The 21587-nt window shown below is 34.1% G+C and overlaps 2 protein-coding genes across 2 annotated transcripts; one reads left to right on the plus strand and one right to left on the minus strand.

The window, feature by feature from the left end:
* Positions 1-1989: 1989 nt before the first annotated feature.
* LOC123924125 (clathrin heavy chain 1) lies at positions 1990-15266 on the minus strand. Its single transcript, XM_045976899.1, has 30 exons — positions 14873-15266; positions 14390-14594; positions 12862-12950; positions 12685-12763; positions 12423-12550; positions 12086-12184; positions 11867-11975; positions 10569-10648; positions 10265-10492; positions 10110-10175; positions 9479-9595; positions 8881-9078; positions 8607-8723; positions 8375-8434; positions 8113-8199; positions 7895-7978; positions 7665-7799; positions 7515-7577; positions 7321-7425; positions 7132-7244; positions 6768-7020; positions 6549-6685; positions 6187-6465; positions 5101-6103; positions 4312-4797; positions 4054-4224; positions 3787-3972; positions 3290-3412; positions 2674-2784; positions 1990-2504 (listed from the first exon to the last, which is right to left on the minus strand). The coding sequence occupies exons 1-30, from the start codon at positions 14915-14917 to the stop codon at positions 2337-2339; spliced, it is 5124 nt and encodes a 1707-aa protein (XP_045832855.1). The 5' UTR covers positions 14918-15266; the 3' UTR covers positions 1990-2336.
* A 3466-nt stretch (positions 15267-18732) lies between these two features.
* Positions 18733-20955, plus strand: LOC123922358. The gene is made up of 4 exons (XM_045975081.1): positions 18733-19057; positions 19432-20382; positions 20428-20738; positions 20848-20955. Exons 1-4 carry the CDS (start codon positions 18733-18735, stop codon positions 20953-20955), a joined length of 1695 nt encoding a protein of 564 aa, XP_045831037.1.
* The last annotated feature ends 632 nt before the right edge of the window (positions 20956-21587 follow it).

A 21587-nucleotide genomic window follows, 5' to 3' on the forward strand; every position in this document is an offset into this window, starting at 1 on the left:
CTATCTAACAAGTAACAACTCTATTATTATGTCATAAAAGAAGAGCCATGTGGATTTCCATCAGCCATATGTGTGAGAGTTTATAACAATTCGGTGAGCTTAATTTAATTGGTATGAATATCGCATATTATATATAGGAGTTGAGTGGAGATATTGCATTTTATATATATATAAGTTGGGGTTCGAATCTCGAACACATCATTTATTAACTTTAAGAATAGAATTTCTAGTCATTAGATTACCTGTGAAAAAAAAAACCAACAAAAATTAGTTGGAGACAAAAGTTAGAAGAAATTTTTTTATCGACTAAAAACAAAATTTGTGAATTTACCATAATACCGTAATAAAAATCTATTAATTATTCATTTATTTATTTTCTAAAATTTTCTTTTTTTATATAATTATTTTCTAAAATTTTCATTTATCTCTTATACGACCATAACAAATACTTTAATTGTTCCTTGTGTATTTTCTAATAAATTTTATTAACCAAAATGTACTTATAGATCGGGAATAAGCTCTTTAATATTCCAGTGGAAGCCTATGCAACTTCACGTACAGCACTTACTATCAACAACCATGGGCCATTTGAGTATTTGATTCAAGTTAGATGTAAAAACAGGTGCAACTAACTCAACAGAACCTAACCAAAATAAAAGGTAGTTAGTTAATTAGTTGGAATCGTATTTTTGGCTTTTTCAACAACAAAAAATTAGTTGGAATTGTAACAAACTACGTACAACCAAAACTTTACTCATTTTGCTAGGATCGGGAGAAGTGGATCAAGAGTCATAGTTGTTGAATAATGATGTTAAGAATTGGTGCATAAAACAGAAAAATGAGGTTTATTTATTGATTACTCCTATGTGCTGTCAACAATTATATTAGTGGTTACTAACCTAATTTGGATTTTGTGTAGTGATACTGCATGCAGTTAGAACATTTAGATTGTTTGATCAATATCGAACGATTCAGATTTCAAGAACAAATTTTATTATTTTAAGTATAAAATTCAAGCTAAAAATTTGGACTGTCTGATCTTAATCAAAAAGTTCTTATAGTGTAGTAACTTCTCTCCGACTTAACCTTTCTCCGACCGCATAGAATCTGAGTCTGGTTACTAACCTAACCTCCAAGCTACAATAAATTAATTAAAGAAAACATCACTCCTAAATGGGGCAATTGAAGAATTTCTTGGAAGCCAATTAAGAATGCAAGGAAGGATACAAAAGGATTTGAGCAATGTTAAATGATTAATTGATAGTGATTCACAAAGACTTTACCAAAAAAAAAAAAAGAGTGATTCACAAAGAAGACATATAAAAGTTTCACGATTGTCACGGAGGTACGAGGTAGTCCATGTGGCTTGTGTATAAGGTAAGGCATTCCTAATTTCCTATATGTAATTTAGTGAGGCATAGAAATTTCGTTTTGTTAAGGGTGAGATATCCATTTGAGTGGTTTGGATCGGATGATGTATCTTCGATTCCTACAAGTATAGTTGATGGTGAAATTCTCATTAAAATCTAGTACAAGTAGTTGAAAACACCTTAAATTTGAACGTAATTAAGATTCTATTAAAATCTACAGATGGTTTAAAATCTATCTGCATTTAAAAAAAAAATAGTACCTAATTGAGTTTCTAAATTTAATATAGTAATCAATTATGTACCAAAAAAAAATACAATTTTTCATTAAACTGTGTTGAGTGTTAACCATTCAAAAAGTTATGAGTTAGAGAGTGCAGTTTCCCAAATTCATATTAGAATAACAATTATGTTCCTCTTTAGCAATTAACTAGTTATTCCGTAAATTATATATCTAAAACCTCTTTATCTCTTCATCAACTTGTTACATTCTTGCAAATAATCTTTCATTACCTTGTCAGAATCTTGATTTTTGATCTTACTATATCTACCTTAATGACTGAAATAATCCACGCCATGAAAGGCACATACAAATCTGTCTGTTAAAGTCTGTAAACTTTGCTTCAAAAAATAAAGTCGGTACACTTCGTATTATACTGGAACTAAATAATTTTTAATACAAGAAAAATGGTAGAATACAGAAATTTATCGGCTAGCTCAAACCAGCAGGTCCAAAAATACATCAGCTTAGCTACAACTCAGAAGAAAAAAAAAGACTTACTAGACTATTATGACAACCTTCACAGGAACTTAAAATTAATTATAGTCTCATCAACCTCTACCAGAAGAAGAAAAAAAAAAATGTTGCATCGAATTTGCACAGAAAATCTACACAAAATTCATAAGCAGCAGGCTTGCTCTCCATAAAAAAAACAGATTCATTCTATACTTCCCACCATACCATACTGGTTAGTAACTGCTGCTACCCATGGGTGGCATCCCAAAAGGAGGCATTTGGGGCATCCCCATTCCACCCACCGGAGGGGGAGGCGCATAGCTTCCTCCATAACCTGGTCCTCCCATTCCAGGCAACGGTGGTGCAGGTAAAGCAAGAGGCAACAATTGAGCATACATGTTCTGCAACAGAAAACACATCCATATCAGTACTCCTCTAATGTCCAGTCAAGACTAAGATGAAAGGAGTTATCAAAGGCAAATTACTCTGAACATTGATGTCAGCTATATTCTGCAAAGCCACAACAGAAACTAATTTTAGGGTAGCAGAAAATAGCCAAAGATAAATTACCTGTTGTGCAACTACATCCTTTTCTTCTTTCTCTTTAGACTTCACTTCATTTTGTGCTTCAATTCTGTCTTTCACTAGTTCATCCACTTTGCCGGTGTACTCACGGATAAACTACAACAAAGAGAATATGTTTGAAAGAGAGAACTAGATAAAACGCCAATAAATAGATCCGTTTCAGCCCATGGAAGAATAAAGAAATACAGTTGTCAAACTAGAATTCTTTGGATATCCCATACAAATACAATACCACAATTACATAATACAATCCAGAACCTTAATTAGCCAAGTATATTAACTCATGTTAACCTTATTTTAGTTATCACTTTTATCAACTATGAAATTGAAACCCCAACATTCATCTAAAAGCAGTTCAAAGCATACGTTTTTATGTTTGCAACCCATAAACTGCAGGACTTTCAAAAGACAAAAACATCACTTTTAAAGAGCAAAGGGATACAAGATAGCTAGCATAATTCTTGGCAAAACGGTCAGGGATGGGAGGGGTAATTTTCAGTAATGTAAGTTTCTTAAGCCTGATATCAACAGCATTGTCATAAAAATAATATATGTAAACTGAAATAGTGATACAAATCAGCAGCATCAAAAGAATGCCAACCTGTAAGAGGTATGGGAAGGCAAAGTCGATCATATTGTGCATCCAAGCTAATTCAAGAACAACATCTGCTCGTATTAAATCATAGCAAACGAATAGACATGAGGCAAAGCATTCCTTCTTTCCCTGCATAATCATTGTAAAAAGAAAACTTAGAAAATTATATGCACATGATAAATCAGATTATCATCATTCCATGAGGGCAGGAAACAGCTTAGACCCAAATGCAAGAACACTAAAAGCCAATCCTTCAGTAAATTGTTGATTGTAAGGCCCTAACATGCAATTGCAAAAGAAAATTACGAGGTTTGAGGAAAAAAGCAAATACCATTAGGTTCAAATTTTTTCTCTAAATGATTTAGAACTGAACAAGCCACAAGAAGCGACCACAAGTATGCAATTTGCATACTGAACATGTTAGTAATGATGATTCAGATCCTCATGGTAATTTAACAAAACATGTTGGGGTACATGCATTTTCAAACTGAACTTTTTAGTACCTGATCAATGAAATAAACAAGCAACTCCTCGGCAAGTTCACGCTCGCCAGATTGTGAAGCTGTCTCCATGGCATCTTTGTAAAGGTTATCCTTCTTTGACAAAGCAATGGACTGCTTCCACCGTCCTGCCTTCTTGTAAATATAAGCAGCAACACGTCTCATCTCAACAAGCTCATGCTTTTCAATCTACATCGTACATAATTAATCTATCAGTTTTCCGTAATTGAAACAGAAAAAAGCCACTGTCAAGCGAAAAGTGTAGGTCACCTTTTGTGCAAGGCCTATTTGATCAAAATTATCATGCAAATCAATTGACTCGCGCAATCTATCATAATCTTCCTCCTCAACATATATTTCGTTCAGGGCTTCATTTACAGCAGACACGTTGTTGCTCTGAACTGCAACCATGTATGGCTTCACAAGCCGGAGGTGACCAGCCTACAGCACATTACAGATAAAATATCAATAGGTGTTACAGCAGGCAAATTGCAAACTAATATCTAACAAAATTTGCTGTGATTCTACCTTACGCAGGATGTCAACAACCCGAGCATGGTCCACGCGAAGTGCAAGGACATTCAGAATATCATTGATGAGATCAGGATGTTCTTCCAAATAGAAGTGAACAGCCTTGTAAGACAACTCAACATTAGCAACTTTGACAGCAACATCTTTGAATTGCATGTGATCCCATGCTTCAGGTGAATGGTTCATGATAGTAGTTGCGGCATTATCAAACTCATCATATTGGATATACAAAAAGGTCAATTCTTTCCAATGCTGTTGTTCATCACATGCTCTTATGAGCTTTGGGATATTGAGGCGGGTTGAGAATAGTTTGATATGCTCCATAAGCTTCTCAGGGCGGTATCTAGCATAAAGAACTCCTAACTCAGTGAAGATGCCCATATGAGCTCGTTCTAACCCTAAACCGCTCTCCATCAGAGATATTAACTCGTTGAAGTAGCCTCTATTTTGGTAATATTCACTGACCTCTTCCAAGTCATCCACCTACATAATTAACAAACAGTTTGACACAGTAAGCAGTGGAAAGTAAATAAGCTCACTACTAGTAATAGCAAACCAACAAAAAGACCAGATAGCAAGTGCAAAAGCCCTCCAATGACCAGTCACTACAAATTTACATATTTGCAGAATACTCTAAGGGAGAAGAATTTACATTACTTTATGAAGCCTGTTTTATTCAAGCTCTCTAAATAGAAATCAGATGGGAGCATAAATCAAGAAAAGGCCTCTTAAATTTATTTTTAAAACATCTTTAGTTCCTTAGAAATGCTAAAACTAACAGATTACCTGAATAATAATGTTGAGCCCACATATCTGGGCCAATCGAAACTCCTCTGCATCAACACAAGCAAAACAAACTTCTTTCCATGTTTTGGAACTGTTAGCTTTCCTTGCTGCATCAACAGCACCTTGGAACTGTTGTAACTTGACCAATGTAATAGCCAACTTGGCCCAGTTAGATATAAAGGAAAATATGATTTTTGCAGCCTCGTATAATGCTTCGTCATACAACCGGTCCCCAACATTTTGCAAATTAGCAACATTTGGCATCAGAATGAACTCCTCAATGTCACTAAGCCTATCAATCTTTGCATATGCATAAATGAGCTCGCCGTCAACCTTTGGTTCTTTTGCCTTCTGTCTTACCATTAACAAGTATTTGACCAAGTCATGGTAAACATTGGCATCTTCAGCGGCACGGATAACATCCAAAAATTGTGTAGTATCATCTGCTCGTATAAATGACTCAATTGCATCACTTACAAGCCCTTCCCTGAGTTGAGCCTTTGCCACCTCACTCCAAACAGCATCTTCTTCAACTCTGAACGCAAACTCAACAGCTCTATCGATGCTACGAATATTATCAAGCAACACATTGACTGCTTGAACATTCAAGTTGAACTTCTTGAAAATTGCAAATGCTTCCTCATACAACTGTGCTTCTACAGCCATTTCTCCAACTGCAGGCCCATCGAAATTATCCAGTCTATTGACATAATCCATAACCCTGGATGAATCAGCCTTTATCGCTGTCAAAATGAGAAGATTCTGCAAATTGAAGTTCCCACTGAATGCAGAATTCTGAAGCACAATCTTCTCAAGAAGTTCAATCAATTCATGAGGCAGATCGGCTGTCATGAAAGCCTTAACAGATGCAGAAACCTGTTCAGGGCTTGAGCTTTCAGGCAGAGCAGTAGATACAACCTGATCAATAAGTTGCCTTCTATATTCATTTTCAGGATCAAGAACTTTAGCCCACAGATCACCATCCATTCTCTCAACGACATATCTGCACCACAAGTACAAGCATGTGAGCAATGAATACAAGAAAATTGATTTGGTCGAAGAAAGACCTACATACACACTACAAACCTTGCTTGCAGTTTGAACAAAGAATTTTTACTAGTGACATTGATAAGTTCTTCATCACATTGTCCTCGTCTGTAAGCTACAACTGCCAAGGTCGGGTCACGTTTCTCACAATACTTGCCCACAACTCGAGAATCATAGTACGGGTTGCTTGTGAGAAAATGTTCTGGGTTGTTGTTGCTATCAATAATGATTTTACCCAGTGCATTGTGAACATGTACATCCTGGCTTCCCTCACTCACGAGATGCTCCAAAAACTGTGTGAGCAAACGAAGCCGATTCCTGCATATATAATAATCAAGGGTTAAAAAATCATAAATGTGAATGCAAATCAACAATACATAAGAATAAAGAACAAAACACACCTCTTCTCACACTCCTCTACAAGGGGCTCCACTGGAAGCAAGGAACGAACAGAAAGAATCAAACCTTTGATGAAATCTTCTGGGCACTCATCATCTAGCAGCTGTCCAACAACTAAAGGAGCATTCCCTGGGTTCACCTACACAGAAATATACAAATGCTGACGGGCAGAAAAAGTAAGGTAGATATCACTCATGACATATACAAGGCTACTATTATACCTTCTGAACATAACCTTCAATGTAGCGAAGCATGTTGTTTGTGTATAGGTAGTGTGTCAGATCTGGAACAAACCCAAATCGATCACAAACATTGATCAAAGGTCGTGCATCTGGAAGCTTAGCCTCCATTAGGAAGTTCTTCGTTTTTTCAGCATCATAGAAATTGGATTCTCTTGTCACACGCTCGACCTCCTTGATTTGACCAGTCTTTGCTGCTGCCTCAATGTACTTGAAATGAATTTCGGGGTCCTCGCTATACCATATTATTCAGAGAAGCATGTATGATACATCAGCATTAAAACATTGGAAAATATATCAGGTATAAACAGGGTCAATTACCAACCGGAAAAAAAAATGTACAAACCTGGAGCTCAAATATGATCCAAGAAAAAAATACAGCCCTTCATATGACCTAAACTGCTCAAAAATTTTAATGCAGCCATCAACGCCCAATTGTTCAGAATATTCTTTAGCTACCTGAACAGATATAAGTAGGCTTAGTTATCAATTATTAGTAAGCTCCAAATCAAAAAAGACAATGACTCTTCTTTACCTGCACAATAATCTGTAAATTGCCCCTAAGATTGGCCAGTAATAAGTCTTTCATGCACTCTAATGCCCATTCTCGTGAGAGAGTACCAAAAAATTCTACAAGTGACTGCAATAACCAAATAATGAGCAAGTATTAGGCTTGCGTGATATATTGTAAACCCAAAAATAGATAAGAGCAATAAGTCAGAAAAAAACCTGAGGCTCAATTGCATGTGTATTAACAATCACACGTTTTATATCTGGTAACTCTGTGTAATGCTGCACCAAGAAAGATGTATTCAATAAAGGAACTTAAGATTTTTAAGTAGGGAAAGTACAAGAATAAAACATTTAGCAAGGCATTACTTGCAAAGCTCGCACGTAAAGTCCAGCCTTTTCACAAAGCTGGGCAATACGAGGACGGTCATAATGGCTGAACATGCCATTGGCCAAAATAGCATCGGCAACATTAGGGAAAGTGACCAGATTTATCTCTAGCACCTGAACAACAATCCACAAGAAAATTGTATCACTGCAAAGAAAGAATTATTAACAGAGTAAAGTGCCACATAACAACTGGGAAACAAAGGCCCGACCTTTGTTTGAAGGAATCCGTGTTCTGGTAAATTTGGTTTTAAAACATCCAGGAGAAAAGCTGTTGCCTCACGGATCAGGTTTCTCTGAGCAGGCCAAAGAATAACCAAGACAAAAATGTCAATAACGTTTAGAAGCATAGTGTAATAAATCAACGATGATAAAGCTAACATATTAAATTACTACTCGTCATAATTGCCTAATCACAGTAGATAATAACCTGAAGAAACAGATCAGTTATGGTGTTGTAATCAATTGGGCTACCTCCCTCCATTTGAGACATCATTAATGCAAAATTAACAGCACCCTGAAAAGCAAAATAAAAATGAATAATAAGTACAAGACTGTAAACTTAATGAACAAATACTGTGCAAAAAGAACAGTTACCGATGCATCTATAAAGGTGGCACACAGTGGGCAATTACAGAAAAGGTTAAACTAAATCAATTAAACAATATAAACTGTAGAGCTTTCACTCAAACCTGAGGATCTGTTCGGAGAATTGTTTGCAAGAGGAAGAGGTAGTCAGGTGTGTACCCAACCTATAGCAACAAATAAGAAATGAAAAATATTCAGGACCAAATGTTTCCAGTAAAGCAGAAATGTAATTCACGCAAAGATAATTATTACAGGCTGAGAAAAATGTTAACACATATAATAGCAGTGAAGGAGCTTTGCATCAAAGCCAATATTCTTTAATGAGTAAACAAGCACCTGCTTAGAGTAGACCAGAATCTTGTCAAACTCCCTCCTCTCAGCAAAAGCAGCAACAACTTTTGGAGTAGCTCTAGCTTTGATGTATATTTTTAAAGCAAGATCATTGTCCACAGTCTACAAGGGAGCATACCCATGAAAATTAATAGAAGCTCACCATTTCAAAAAAGCAATTAAGATAAGCAGCAATGCCTCATTAGGCAGAAAATTAGAAAATAGAACATACAAACATAAAAATAATTTGAATTCTTCAAAATGTATAATCCAACTAAACCTTAACAAGATCTCCTAGCTCCTCACTGCATTCAAGCTTGTCCTCTGCCAACCAATTTTCCAACAGAATTTTCTTGTTCTGGTTCACGACCAACCGAGATAGCTCTAATGATTCAAAGCCATTCAGCTTTCCCCTCGTTAAAAGCGTTCCAAAATACTGCAGCAGTGGCGGAGTTTGACCAGCTTGCACAGGAACACTCTGCCAAATAGAAAATAGTCACATTTTTAACGCTACTATTACAAGTTGAGCAGAACCAAAAATGCAGGAAATTGATGGAAAAAGCGAGAATATTTTCAAAAACTAATGAATCTACTTGAGAGGAATGACAGTGATTTAACAACTTATAGAGTTCTAGTTCACATTGACTGATCTGTACTACCCAAGTGAAGCTGATGACAGAATTCTGCTATACAGTTTAACATCATTACACATGTATCTGAAAGTTAAACGGGATAGATAGCTACACTACACTCAACAAATATAATCTAATTGACCAAACAAAAGAACAACACCTAAAGGCAAATGATAAACCTAGGATTAATCTCTCTGTAACTTAAGTAGAAGAGAGAGCATGAAAAAATCCTGAATATCAAGAAACCTGAAATTTTGCAACTGTGTCAGGAGTACGAAGGATTCCTTGAGGAGATTCAGCAGCAAGCTCAGCTGCTTCTTTATACTTTGTTTGGGAAAACAATTCATGAAAACGCTCCACAACCTGTAATGACAACAATTATTGCCATCATGCAAGCTTTAAATAATAAAAGAACAAAAATACAACAGTCGCCATTTCTTAAGAAGCTAATACACAACACAACACAACACAACCAAATTATAAATCTCAAATAAAATATGAATGGGAAAAAAGAAGAGATTAAAGCATGTAGGTTATGTTGGTCAAGTAAAAGACAAAAGCAACAAAATTGCAGCATACATCAATAAAATATCTAAGATGAACTGGCTGACGGTGCAAAATAAATTACAACAAATGTTGGTGAGGCAAAGAAACATATGTCAAACACTCGTGAAATAAACTGAACAGACAGCCAAAAATATTGTACTTTTTATTGGAAGCATATAACCAAAGTTCATACAAGTTAGAGTTTAGCAGTTATATGCACCACATAAGATTAATAGACAATGCTTCAAAGTTCTTGGGATCTCCCTGACAACACCCCCAGTGAAGAAACATTATTATTACAAAAGTTGAGTTCTACTCAAAATTGACATACCAGCTTCTCAGCACCAGGAAGATTTCCTCTTTTGGCAAGACTAACAGCTAGCTCCAAATTGTTTAACTGCAATAATAACCAATATGAAATGTGTTAAATGTCAATTCATTCCCTGCTTCACATCATAAAAGTGATAAAAAAGGTCAGAAACATACTTGACCGCTGACAAAATTCACAATTGTTTGTTCATTAACAGTGGCCAACAAAACTTGGCCTCTCCTATTAATGGCATAAAATCCTCCTGCTGATGTGGCTTCTGATGTCAAAAATATAGGATCTGGACTAATTCTGTTCCTATATACAGCAGTAGCTGTCTCCAAATCGTATACAAAAAGTAGGCCAAGTTTGGTAATCACGTAAATCAAATTATATTTGTGGGATATCTGAAAGAAAAAAATAAAGTACAAATCAGATATCTACAGCATTTTATATAATGAACAACACTAGCAACTTCTGTACCTGCATTGCAACTGGAAAGTCATCAGCAAAATCTGGGGGGAAGAAAAGATCTGCTTGTTTCTTTGAAAATGATGGTTTCCCTGCCAACAAATTTCAAAAGGTAAACTCCAGGAGTATGATCAATTTAATCACAGACGATATAATGAACACACAGTTCAATTCCACAATACACCTCTTACAATTTGGGCTTTAAGCCTAGAGGTGAGGAGCTTTATAAGGACTACTTAGGCCATGCATCTACCTCTAGTTAATGTGGGATCTCAACAAACCCCCTCACACTTAAGACAGGACATCTGTAGCATGGGAAAATGTGGGTGGAATAACATGGATCATGGCGCAATAACAAATTTGGGATATACTTTGATACAAGTTAGAATTTAAGACCGGTCTAACTCAACCCCAAAAGCTCACTGAAGAAACGGAGATTGCCCAAGCTTTAAAAAGGACTACTTTGGTCATATTACTAGTTAATGTGGGGTCTCAACAACATGAGTCCATCTTCAGATGTCTGATTTTGATATATACAGCTTAGATTTGTGAAATTAGTTACAAATGCAACTCATATATAATACATGAAGTAAATATTTACTGCTTCATCTACCTCCTACTTTCAGGACTACATGTTTACCACTACAATTGAAAAGTCAACATGGAACCATTATAAATGGAAAAAGAAAGATGTACCAAAAAATATAATGGAAAAAGAAAGAAAAAAACACATCTGTCACATTCAAATTTTAATCAGTCAAATACATGGTAACAAGCGGAGAAGTAATCCATAAAGCATGGACTAACAAAAAAATATTATGCATTTCATCGATCAAATACATGGCAAGTTAGTAACAATTGGAATAATAATCATTGTAGCATGGTTGAACCACAAAAATAATACATTTATTGACTGAAGTCATTAGGAATAATAAGTAGCTTCCTCAGCCCTCCTACATGGATATCACTACAATTCATCCACCCACGTATGAAGTTTATGAAATACTAATATTCTGAGTTAAATTACAGCAAGACAAAAGTGATATTGTTATAGTCTGTAGAGACATAAAAGAAACGGGCCATTATTGTCACTAATATGATCACTCCACCTCTAGTTATAGATCCAGCATGATAAATACATATTTATGCAAATAACTAATCTAAATGTTAGATTTCCCAGAAAATATTAAATTTGGAATCTCAAGATAGAACAACTAGGTTGGCATTACAATAAAGATTTTTGTTGAAGCCATATGTCCCATAAAATAAAGCATGAGAGATATATGTGAATGAGGAAAATATATGCAGACCTGGCTGCGCGCCCAGTTCAATGACATGTAACTTGGATACAATTTGACCAGCATTAAGTGTCTTTGAGGCAAAAGAAATCAAAACAGAAGGATTTTCATTCCCAGGAACCTGTTCAAAAAATACAATTAAAATTTGCCCAACGCATTAGTATTATTCAATTATTATTCAGGTAAAATTTATAAATAAGTATATGAACACAGAACCATAACAAAACGTACTTTGAATTGGGCAAATGATGCAGCATGAGCTTCAAGTGCCTGACTACGCTGCTGATCCACAGAGAAAAGCTGCATGTTCCCTTTAACCAATTGTGGCCTCTATAAAGCAAAAGAAGATGAAGAAACAAACCAAATAGATTAGGCTAGCAAAAATCACAATTGAAACTTGAAAGATCACAACTGTATATTTGTTATACAATTATACACAATATATGATTCAGAGACAGAGGTCGAAATAAGCAATTATGGTCTGAATGAAAAAGCTGGTTATAGCTGAAAATTTGAAATGTGTTTCGCAATGATAGCCACGACTATGAGAGGAAGCAGAGATATATACCTCGGGGGAACCAGGAGCAATACCAATCAAGACCAACCACTTTTCCGTAGGGTCACATCGATAATTGATTATCTGGTTGTTTGCCAAATTCGCTGTTCTCTCAAATATCTTAACAGGTTCAGAATCACCTAAAAGTTAAGAGATCAGGGACCATATATCAGTTAAAAATTTACAAATGAATTACAAGCACGTTAAAAATGTGTAAAGCATAATAGCAACAAAAAAGATGAGCATCAGCAGATTATAATCATCAATATCTTACCTTCGATTGACCAGTGGTAAACGGAGGTTTGTGTCACGAGGCCCAACATTTTGGGGCTAATCCACTTCCAGAAGGCTACCTGTAAATGAAAAATAAGGGCACTCCACATAGATTAGCAATGTCATTTTTAGGGACCTATTATGTTGCTGCTTATGTATCCTAAAACATTATCATTACCTGCTCAGGCATCTGATGTGATTTCATCTTTGTTTTCAATTCAATGTTAAATATTTGTAGGTGATCCTGTGTAGTCCCTTGCAGTTGAGCTTCAAGAGAATGATATAGCTTGTAAGTGAAGATAATCCAAAAGCAAAAAATATTTTAATTTTAAATACAGCACCAAAAAAAGCACATGGCCCAAAAACTGGAAACCCGGAGATTGCTTGATATTTAGGAATGGGGAGACTTGTGATTTGTGAACACTGTAGGTATCTAAATACTGACTATGTCAAACATATACAACGTGAAAAATATGTCTGATTGCAACATCTAAAATGCCTAATGTGAAATTGGGGATGATTAATACATTAGCAAAAGTAAAAAAAAAATGGAGAAAATATATGTATCAAATACATTGCATTATTAATAAGGGCAATAAATTTCATGCATCTCCAAGAAAGTTGACTATAATATAGTCATGGGTCAACCCTCAAACCAAACCATTACTTCTTTATATAATCTACCTAAATAAACTCCTCATTTAACCGACTCCTTTATCGCATCCCCTAAAAAAATAACACACCTTTGTTCTTTTTATTATAGCACTTCAAGACATGGTCTCTAACTTCTTCGTTATATAGAATCTAAAAATAAGGAAGGCAGTTGATTTTAATCAAACGTCACAGCTCTGTGTCCCTGCCAATCAGGGTACCTATAATAGTTGACTGACACAGTCAGGGTAGTTAAGGTATCAGAAATATGGACCAGAAAAAAGAGATCAATGGCCATAGTCTTACTCAAGTATGCATTAATGCATACCAGCAAGGTTTTAAAAAAAAGTTCCATTACCGCGAAAATGGCCACGACAAACGGTATCGGAAGTGTCTGTTACCATTTTTTGCCGTTTTGACACAGCAAACAAAAATTACATAAACAACTGCGGCAAAACACTGTTTCGCCCGACAAAACTCCATTACGGCCGCGATCTGAATTTATTAGTGGTTAATTTGTTTCTTAAAAGAAACAAATTCATTAAAAAATTATGAAGAGAATTATAGTTATGAAATTATAAAGAAACAATGAAAAATTAAGATATTATATGATAATATAACTAATTTTAGTAAGATTTATGCAATGTTTTGATTAATTCGCACCGCGACAACCATAATTAGAAGCACAGCATACGTAATAGCCGAAATCACGCTTATAAAAAAAAAAAACAAAAAATATCCGAAATCACAAAATCCTTAACGCGGCCGAGACCTCAACCACGGCCACTATCTAAAACCTTGCATGTCAGGCTGAAGTATACATACTACAAACAGTTAGGCGGATTCATGTGCTTGGTGTCAAGTCAAACTAGTCAAAACTAAGCAATTTGTTTCATTTCATGGCATCAACAAAATCATGCAGCTAAAGGAACAAAAAACCGAGAATTCAAGCATACTACTATAAAGCTTCAAATAAATTTTGATATTTATAACGACAAACAAACTTCATATCAATATCAAAGTGCTAGTAACTCTACACAAAACACAAATCCTACCTTTCAAAGCAAGAATTCTGGAATTCGGATTCATAAGAGCCGAATCAGCAGTAATCGGCCTCCTCAATGGTTGATTTGGCATGCTCATATCAACAATAACAACACTATTCTGTGGAGATGTTTCTCGAACACATATATACTTGTCCGATTCCATAGTCACATGCGTGAAAGTGATGAATTGTGAATTGATTCCAACACTCGGTAACTGTAATCATAAATCAGATCAAACAAATCACATAAAAAACAATTAACCTTCTCACTAATTAGTTCATAATCAATCAAAAAATATGAAAAAATAAATAAAACACTCAGATCTACTCGATTTTCACATTAAGCAATAAACTGAAGAGTATTCAGCAAAATTGAGCAAACTATAATCGATAAGTAAATTATTCATTAAACTAAATTAAGTGTTGGTGTTCTTCGTGGAAGTATAAATTGAGCTTAATGAACGGAAATTGAAAGAGGAGGAAAAGAACTTACGGTTAGGACTTCTTTCATGGCGATCGGAGCGTTCGCGGCCGCCATGATTAGTTAGATCGAGAAACAGAAATCGAAGAAGTTGATCTGAAAGATGAGATTGATGATGGAGAGTGAAAGAGTGAAGAAGAGGAGGAGAGAGAAAGTGGTTGAGGAGGATCCAAATCAGTGTGAGATCTATGAATAGCTTATGAGAAGACTTGGACCCTCTTCAAAGTGAAGAGGTTAGAGAGAGAGTCGTTGAAAGTTGAATGGGGTCTGACACGAGTGAAATGAAAATGGGAGAAAAAGAAAGAAACGGGGAGAGATGAAATTGCTCTTGCGAGAAGAGAACCATTAGATCTCGTTCTCTGATGGCTTTTTTTTTTTGTTAATTTTTTTACTTTTTTTTAGGCTTAATTAATAAAATGGTCCCTTAAAGATATTTTTGGTTTCATATTGGTCCCTTAAAGAAAAAAAATGTCTAAATAGGTCTCTTAAAGAAAAAAAGGTCCGAATAGGTCCCTTAAAGACATATCTGTTAATCAGTTTGGTCCTATTTAGACCTCTTTTTAGGGATCAAACTGATTAACGGAGATATCTTTAAGGGATCTATTCGGACTTTTTTTTCTTTAAGGGACCTATTTGGACCTTTTTTTCTTTAAGGGACCAATCTGAAACGAAAAATGTCTTTAAGGGACCCTTTTATTAATTAAGCCTTTTTTTTATTACGTTTTGGAATAGTTAGTTTAGGATGTCTCTATTTTCAACACTTTCAATTTTCTCCATTATTATATTATTTTTTGGGAATATAAATGCAATTTTATTTTTCTTTTTTCTTATTTACAAAAAAAATGTTTTTTTTCTTAAAAATTAGAATCAGTGTGTTTGTTTAGGGTCCGTTTGATATGCAGGAAATATTATCTGGTGTACCATCAGAAAATGATTAAATAAACATATTTCTTCTTTTTCGTCAAGCACCTTCTTCGACTCTCAATATCGACATTTTTTTTTATGTTTCGTCATTTTTTATTTAACAATCAATCATCAAGTTCTTGTGGTTGTCAAATGCATGCTCCCTATGTTGGAATATTTTATGATATTCCAATAATATTATGTGGACAAATATCCTTATATAATTATATTAGCTATTTATTAATTATGAGCCTTAATTGATCAAATGAACAAATAAAATTAAAAGGCTAATTAAATTTCTATTTAGAAATTAATTGATTAATTAATTTGATATGGGCTGAATGACCCATTTCAGAATAATGGAAACCCTATTTGGCCATCACACTATATATAGATTATGGTCCTCAATATATCGGACACAGTGCATATCGACTCTTCTCCCCATATGAAGAGCGCTTAGGGCATAAGGAGTCCAGGTTGAGGAAAAACACAAGTCAACGGATACTCGTTGTATGTCTCTCTCTTTACGATTTGTTTTACTTTTATCTAACGGTTCATCTATCTATTCAAGTATTCATATAATCATTGGTAAATCAACATGTCGTAGATCATGTATATATGCTCATATGTTTGTTTAGCTTCCGCACTCTAGTTATAAGATTATATGTTTAATCTTTATTAATGAGAGCATGTTTATTATTAATTTTAAATTAATTCTAACAAGTGGTATCACAGCGGTTCTTCAATGTTTGATTTATTGGAATTGTTTGCTATTTTTGCTTGAAATCATATTTGGGTTTCCTGTGATCCCTTTTTTCATATGAAACCTAATTTTCTTATTTGGGTGATTTTATCGGTTTGATAAATCAGTGTTTTGACAAGTTTTAATCCATGATTAAGTGTAGATAAACGACTTTATGTAATACTAACTTTCTCTAGTCAATTGTACTCTGCTATTGACTATCAAGTGTAGATAAACTACTTTTTTTTCTTATAAAAAAATGTTTTTTTTAAAAGAATATGCCGATTTTTGTTGGATCCATATTTTGTTTTACACCCTCCAGTGAGCTTTTGAAGTGAATGAATATTGTTGCTGCAATTCCTTCTTTAAAAAAAAAAACAAAACAAAAATTGACGGCAAAACGATTGGATCCAGTATGTGATATATTTTGCATATAATTCGTTTGACAATTTTTTGTTTGACTATAAATTTTTCTTCGATTGCTTTTGGAAAATTGAAACTATAAAGATATTTTGTAGCAAATTAAGGTTTGGTTGAAATTTCATGTGAAATTTTGCAAAATATAAGGATGTGGATAAAGTTGATACCACTCTGAATTCAAAGTTAGTTGTAGGTACCATATGCAAATTCACATATGTAGCATAAATATCTCAACAAACTAAATATATTATATCTTTTTCTTTTTGGTTTTTTGTTATATCTTATCTTTGAAACCAAATTTTTAAAATTTTTAAAATTATTTTTTACTTTTTTATCGAACTTGAATACTCTTGATTTATAATTTAATTTTGAACTTAATCTAAAATTTAGAATTTTAATTAAATAAATGATGAAAACACAAATAATATTCACAATTTGTTTTTTCTCATTTTCATGTGTTAAATATGACTTTTGATTAGAGCTGTCAAAAAGGGCCGGGCTATCGGGTCGGCCCATTAGCCCTATCCTTTTACACGGGCCGAGCTTCATAAAAAGGGGCCGGGCCTTATCGGGTCAGACTTTTTCATGGGCCGACCCACAGGCTTTTGATCCGGCCCATTAAAGAATTAAAAAAAATTATAATCTTTTTATTGTTATATTTTGGTCCTATTTTTATGCATAAATTCATATATATATATTTTTTTTTTGTTGTTTTATTGTTATTATTTGTGTTTTGTTCCTATCTATAATCTGTTTTATTCCTATTTTTAAGCAAATCATCTTTTTATATTCTTTCTATATTTTTGTTTTTACTTAAATTACAATGGATGAATAAAATATATAAAACTTGGAATATTTTTTTGGTAGTAATAATAATAATATGACATAAAACTTATTGGATTAGAATGAGATTATTTGTTAGAGATTTGTTTGTTTGTTTGATGAGGATAAAGAGGAAGATATTGTTGTTTGGGAGATTATGTGAGAAAATATAGGGATTCGAATTACCTTCTTGAAGATTTAGTTGAGAAATATAACATAAAATTAATAGAATATGTTTTTTTTTTTCAAAAAAAAAACTATGAAAATTAGTGGGTCGGCCCATCGGGTCATGTAGACTTTTGCTTATCGGGCCGAGCTAATCGGGCCAGGCCATGAAGTTAACGGGCCGGACTGGGCCGACCCTTTTATTTGACCGGGCCCTGCAGGCCGGGCCAGGCCGGCCCGGCCCCTTTGACAGCTCTACTTTTGATGTCATACATATTGATCACCAAAAAACCACCAATCAATTATATGCATGACACCGCCAACAAGTTCAAATTAAAAAATTAAAATCTTAATATTAATAAATCATACATAGTTCCCTCATTCTCATATATTGAATATGACTTTTGGAGTCATGAATATCAATTACAAAGAAAAACCACATCTAATTATTACGTACATACTCCCTCCGTCCCGAAATATAGGCAAAAAAAAATCACGTTTATTAAGAAACTCTAAATTTTACCAAAATAAACAATTGAGTTGTCTAAACTACCCTTATCATAATGAAAATAAAACCAACTATCCAAGTAAATGCCAAGGTAATAGAAAAAGAAGCTTACTTTTACTTTATGATGATAGAAGCCAAAATGCCATAGAAGCTACTGAAAACGTGTAGACACACAGTAATAATAACATGTATGGAGTACAATGAAACATGCCTTTAGATATCCTAAATTTTCAACACCCGCCAAAATTTTGATTCAAATTTACTGTATCCTATAAAATTCTTCAAGAGCAGGACTTATGAGTACAATGAAACATGCCTTTAGAGATAGATTTAAACCTCCCTTACAACGATTCAGAAGCTGTTGACAGTATAATACCAGTGATAGAATGCAACACAACCCAAACAATTGCTTCTGAAAGTAATGATTCTACAACAGTTTCAATTGATATGAACTTTTTTATTTCTGAAGTTAATGAGGAAGGTCAAGATACACTAAATGATGAAGGAGGTGACGACGAGTACCACGAGATAGTATCAGATGAAGGAGGTGACGACGAGTACCATGAGATAGTATCAGATGATGATACTGAAGCACAACATGCTCTAAATGACAATGGAGTTGACTCTCACACGGAAGGTGCTACTCCTGTTCTTTTTTTTAAATTATGTTTTGCTTGTTCTGTCTATATTGCGTTAATTTATTTACTTGTGCTACGTTTTGTACTTGTTTTAGGAGAAGTTTGTTGCTTTTACTTGTTTTTAGGAGTATTCCATGATACTAGGAGTTGTAAAACTTGAGATTAGTGCTCCCTATTTTTCTAATTTTTCAGTTACTTATTTTCTGTATTTAAACACTTTCAATTCGATGAATGAGGCAGAACTATCTTATTTTTATTTTTTTTAATCATAACCATCTTTTTTTTTTACCGTAAAAACCATCTTTTTTTTAATCAGCATGTTTCCTTTATTTTCAAGCTTATTTTTAATTTCCTTTATTTTCAAATTATGCAGTGGAAAATATTATTTCACATGAGGCCAAATCATCTCAGAGAAAACGTTCATTCTTGAACAATATTCAAAGAAATGTCATTTCTCAAATATTGATAAATGAAAGTCATGATGGTAAGCTCAAACGTGGAATTGTTGAAAGATTGGCTTTATCTTACTCGGTCTCTATCTATGTCATTTATCGAATTTGGAAGCAAACATGTGAAACAGGTGATGCTTCCCATAAAAAATCAAAAAATTGTGGTCGCAAAAGAGTTGAGATAGATATGGAAAGAGTGCGTGAGGTTGCATTAAATAAGCGTAGTAGTTACAGAGCTTTAGGACGTGCCTTAAATGTTAACAAGAACAGATTATTGGATTATAAAAAACAAGGGGTTTTGCGTCGGCATTCAAATTCATTAAAGCCGCATTTGAAAGAAGATAACATGAAAGCTCGTCTAAGATTTTGCTTGTCCATGCTTGAGGAAAGTAGCATTCCTCATAATCCAATGTTTAAGTCAATGTATAATGTTGTGCATATAGACGAAAAATGGTTTGAGGTGACACAAAAAACCAAAAAATATTATCTTTTGGCAGATGAAGATGACCCATATCGTACATGCAAAAACAAAAATTACATTGATAAGGTCATGTTTTTAGTGGCAATTGCGAGACCTAGATTTGATGATTATGGTAATGAGACATTTTCAGGAAAAATTGGCATGTTTCCTTTAATTCAACAAGTACCTGCAATACGGTCAAGTGTCAATAGACCCGCAGGCACACTTGTTACCAAACCGATTACTTCTATAACTAAAGAAGTGAGTCGAATGTTTCTAATAGACAATGTTTTATCAGCTATCAAAGAAAAATGGCCGCGTGAATATGCAAGGGAAACGATTTATATACAACAAGATAATGCACCATGTCATGTACCTATAAATGACAAAGAATTTTGCACAGCTGCGTCTGAAGGTGATTTTGACATTCGTTTACTATGACAACCGCCAAATTCTCCAGATTTAAATGTTTTAGATTTAGGGTTTTTTAATGCTATTCAATCATTGCAACAAACGGAAGTGACTAAAACGGTTGATGAGCTTATTCAGATTGTGCACAAAGCTTTTGATGATTTTCCTACTCAAGATTCGAACAAAAAATTTCTCACGCTCCAAGCAACCATGATTGAAATAATGAAGGTTAAAGGATCCGGTAATTATAAAGTTCCTCACATGAACAAAGATGCGATTCTTAATCGCGATGAAAAGCTACCCATTCAACTACAATGTGATCGGAAATTAATCCACGAAACTTTTGAATACCTTCACAATGTTGGTTAAGGTATGATGAATTCAATATTTCTATTGTAATTTTATGCCTTATGCAAAGTGATGGATAAATATATGGTAATTTCTCATGGATTTTTTTTTTCTTATGTAGGTGTTGTGGAACTTTGCTCGGCGATGTCGGTTGTCTTATTGGAATTTTGGATTTTTGCTCTCGGCGATGTCGGTTGTCTTATTGGAATTTTGGATTTTTGCTGCTTAGGCTCTCTTTGTTTAATTGATTTTTAGCAATCTATTTCTTATATTATGCTTATCGTTTTGTATTATGTATTGATCCTTCAATATGCCTTATATTTTGATGACTTTGTTAATCAAAATTTTTTGCTGCTAAAAAAAATTATAAACAAACTATCATTTGATTTGAATTATCATATTGGAATTAGAGTATAACTAGAATTGATCCAATGTCCACTAATAAAAATAAAAGCTGCATACTACTAATAAAACCAAAACAACACGCACGAGTATTAGAATGAAATTAACTCACTTTCATAACCCAAGCATCAGTACATAAAAATAAAACCTGCATAGTGCACACTACTAATAAAACCAAAACAACATGCAGGAGTACACGCAGCAGTACACGCAAGAGTACAAACCACTTTGATAATCCAAAACATAAACAACAAAACACAATGCATGAGTAATCCAAAACGACATCAACCCAACAAAATTTGCATCCAACTAAAAATATTCTCATCCCCATTTCTAATAAACTGAATCTAGAAAAATCTTGAGCATATTATGAAACTCTTTGTTCAACTCTTCATGTGCAAATCCAAACTCCAATCCATCATTTGGGAACTTATTCAAATCAAACACACTTCTATTCAA

This window comes from Trifolium pratense, linkage group LG4 (assembly GCF_020283565.1).
Source record: "Trifolium pratense cultivar HEN17-A07 linkage group LG4, ARS_RC_1.1, whole genome shotgun sequence".
Classification (NCBI taxonomy): domain Eukaryota; kingdom Viridiplantae; phylum Streptophyta; class Magnoliopsida; order Fabales; family Fabaceae; genus Trifolium; species Trifolium pratense.

Coding starts and splice junctions, on each gene's coding strand:
- LOC123924125 (XM_045976899.1), bottom strand. CDS start 14,917: ATGGCGGCCGCGAACGCTCCGATCGCCATGAAAGAAGTCCTAACC. Junction 10,493..10,568: donor ACTTTCCAGTTGCAATGCAG/GTACAGAAGTTG, acceptor TTTTTCTTTCAG/ATATCCCACAAATATAATTT. Junction 9,596..10,109: donor TTCCTGGTGCTGAGAAGCTG/GTATGTCAATTT, acceptor TTGTCATTACAG/GTTGTGGAGCGTTTTCATGA.
- LOC123922358 (XM_045975081.1), top strand. CDS start 18,733: ATGCCTTTAGAGATAGATTTAAACCTCCCTTACAACGATTCAGAAGCT. Junction 19,058..19,431: donor AGTTGACTCTCACACGGAAG/GTGCTACTCCTG, acceptor CAAATTATGCAG/TGGAAAATATTATTTCACAT. Junction 20,383..20,427: donor TTGCACAGCTGCGTCTGAAG/GTGATTTTGACA, acceptor CAAATTCTCCAG/ATTTAAATGTTTTAGATTTA.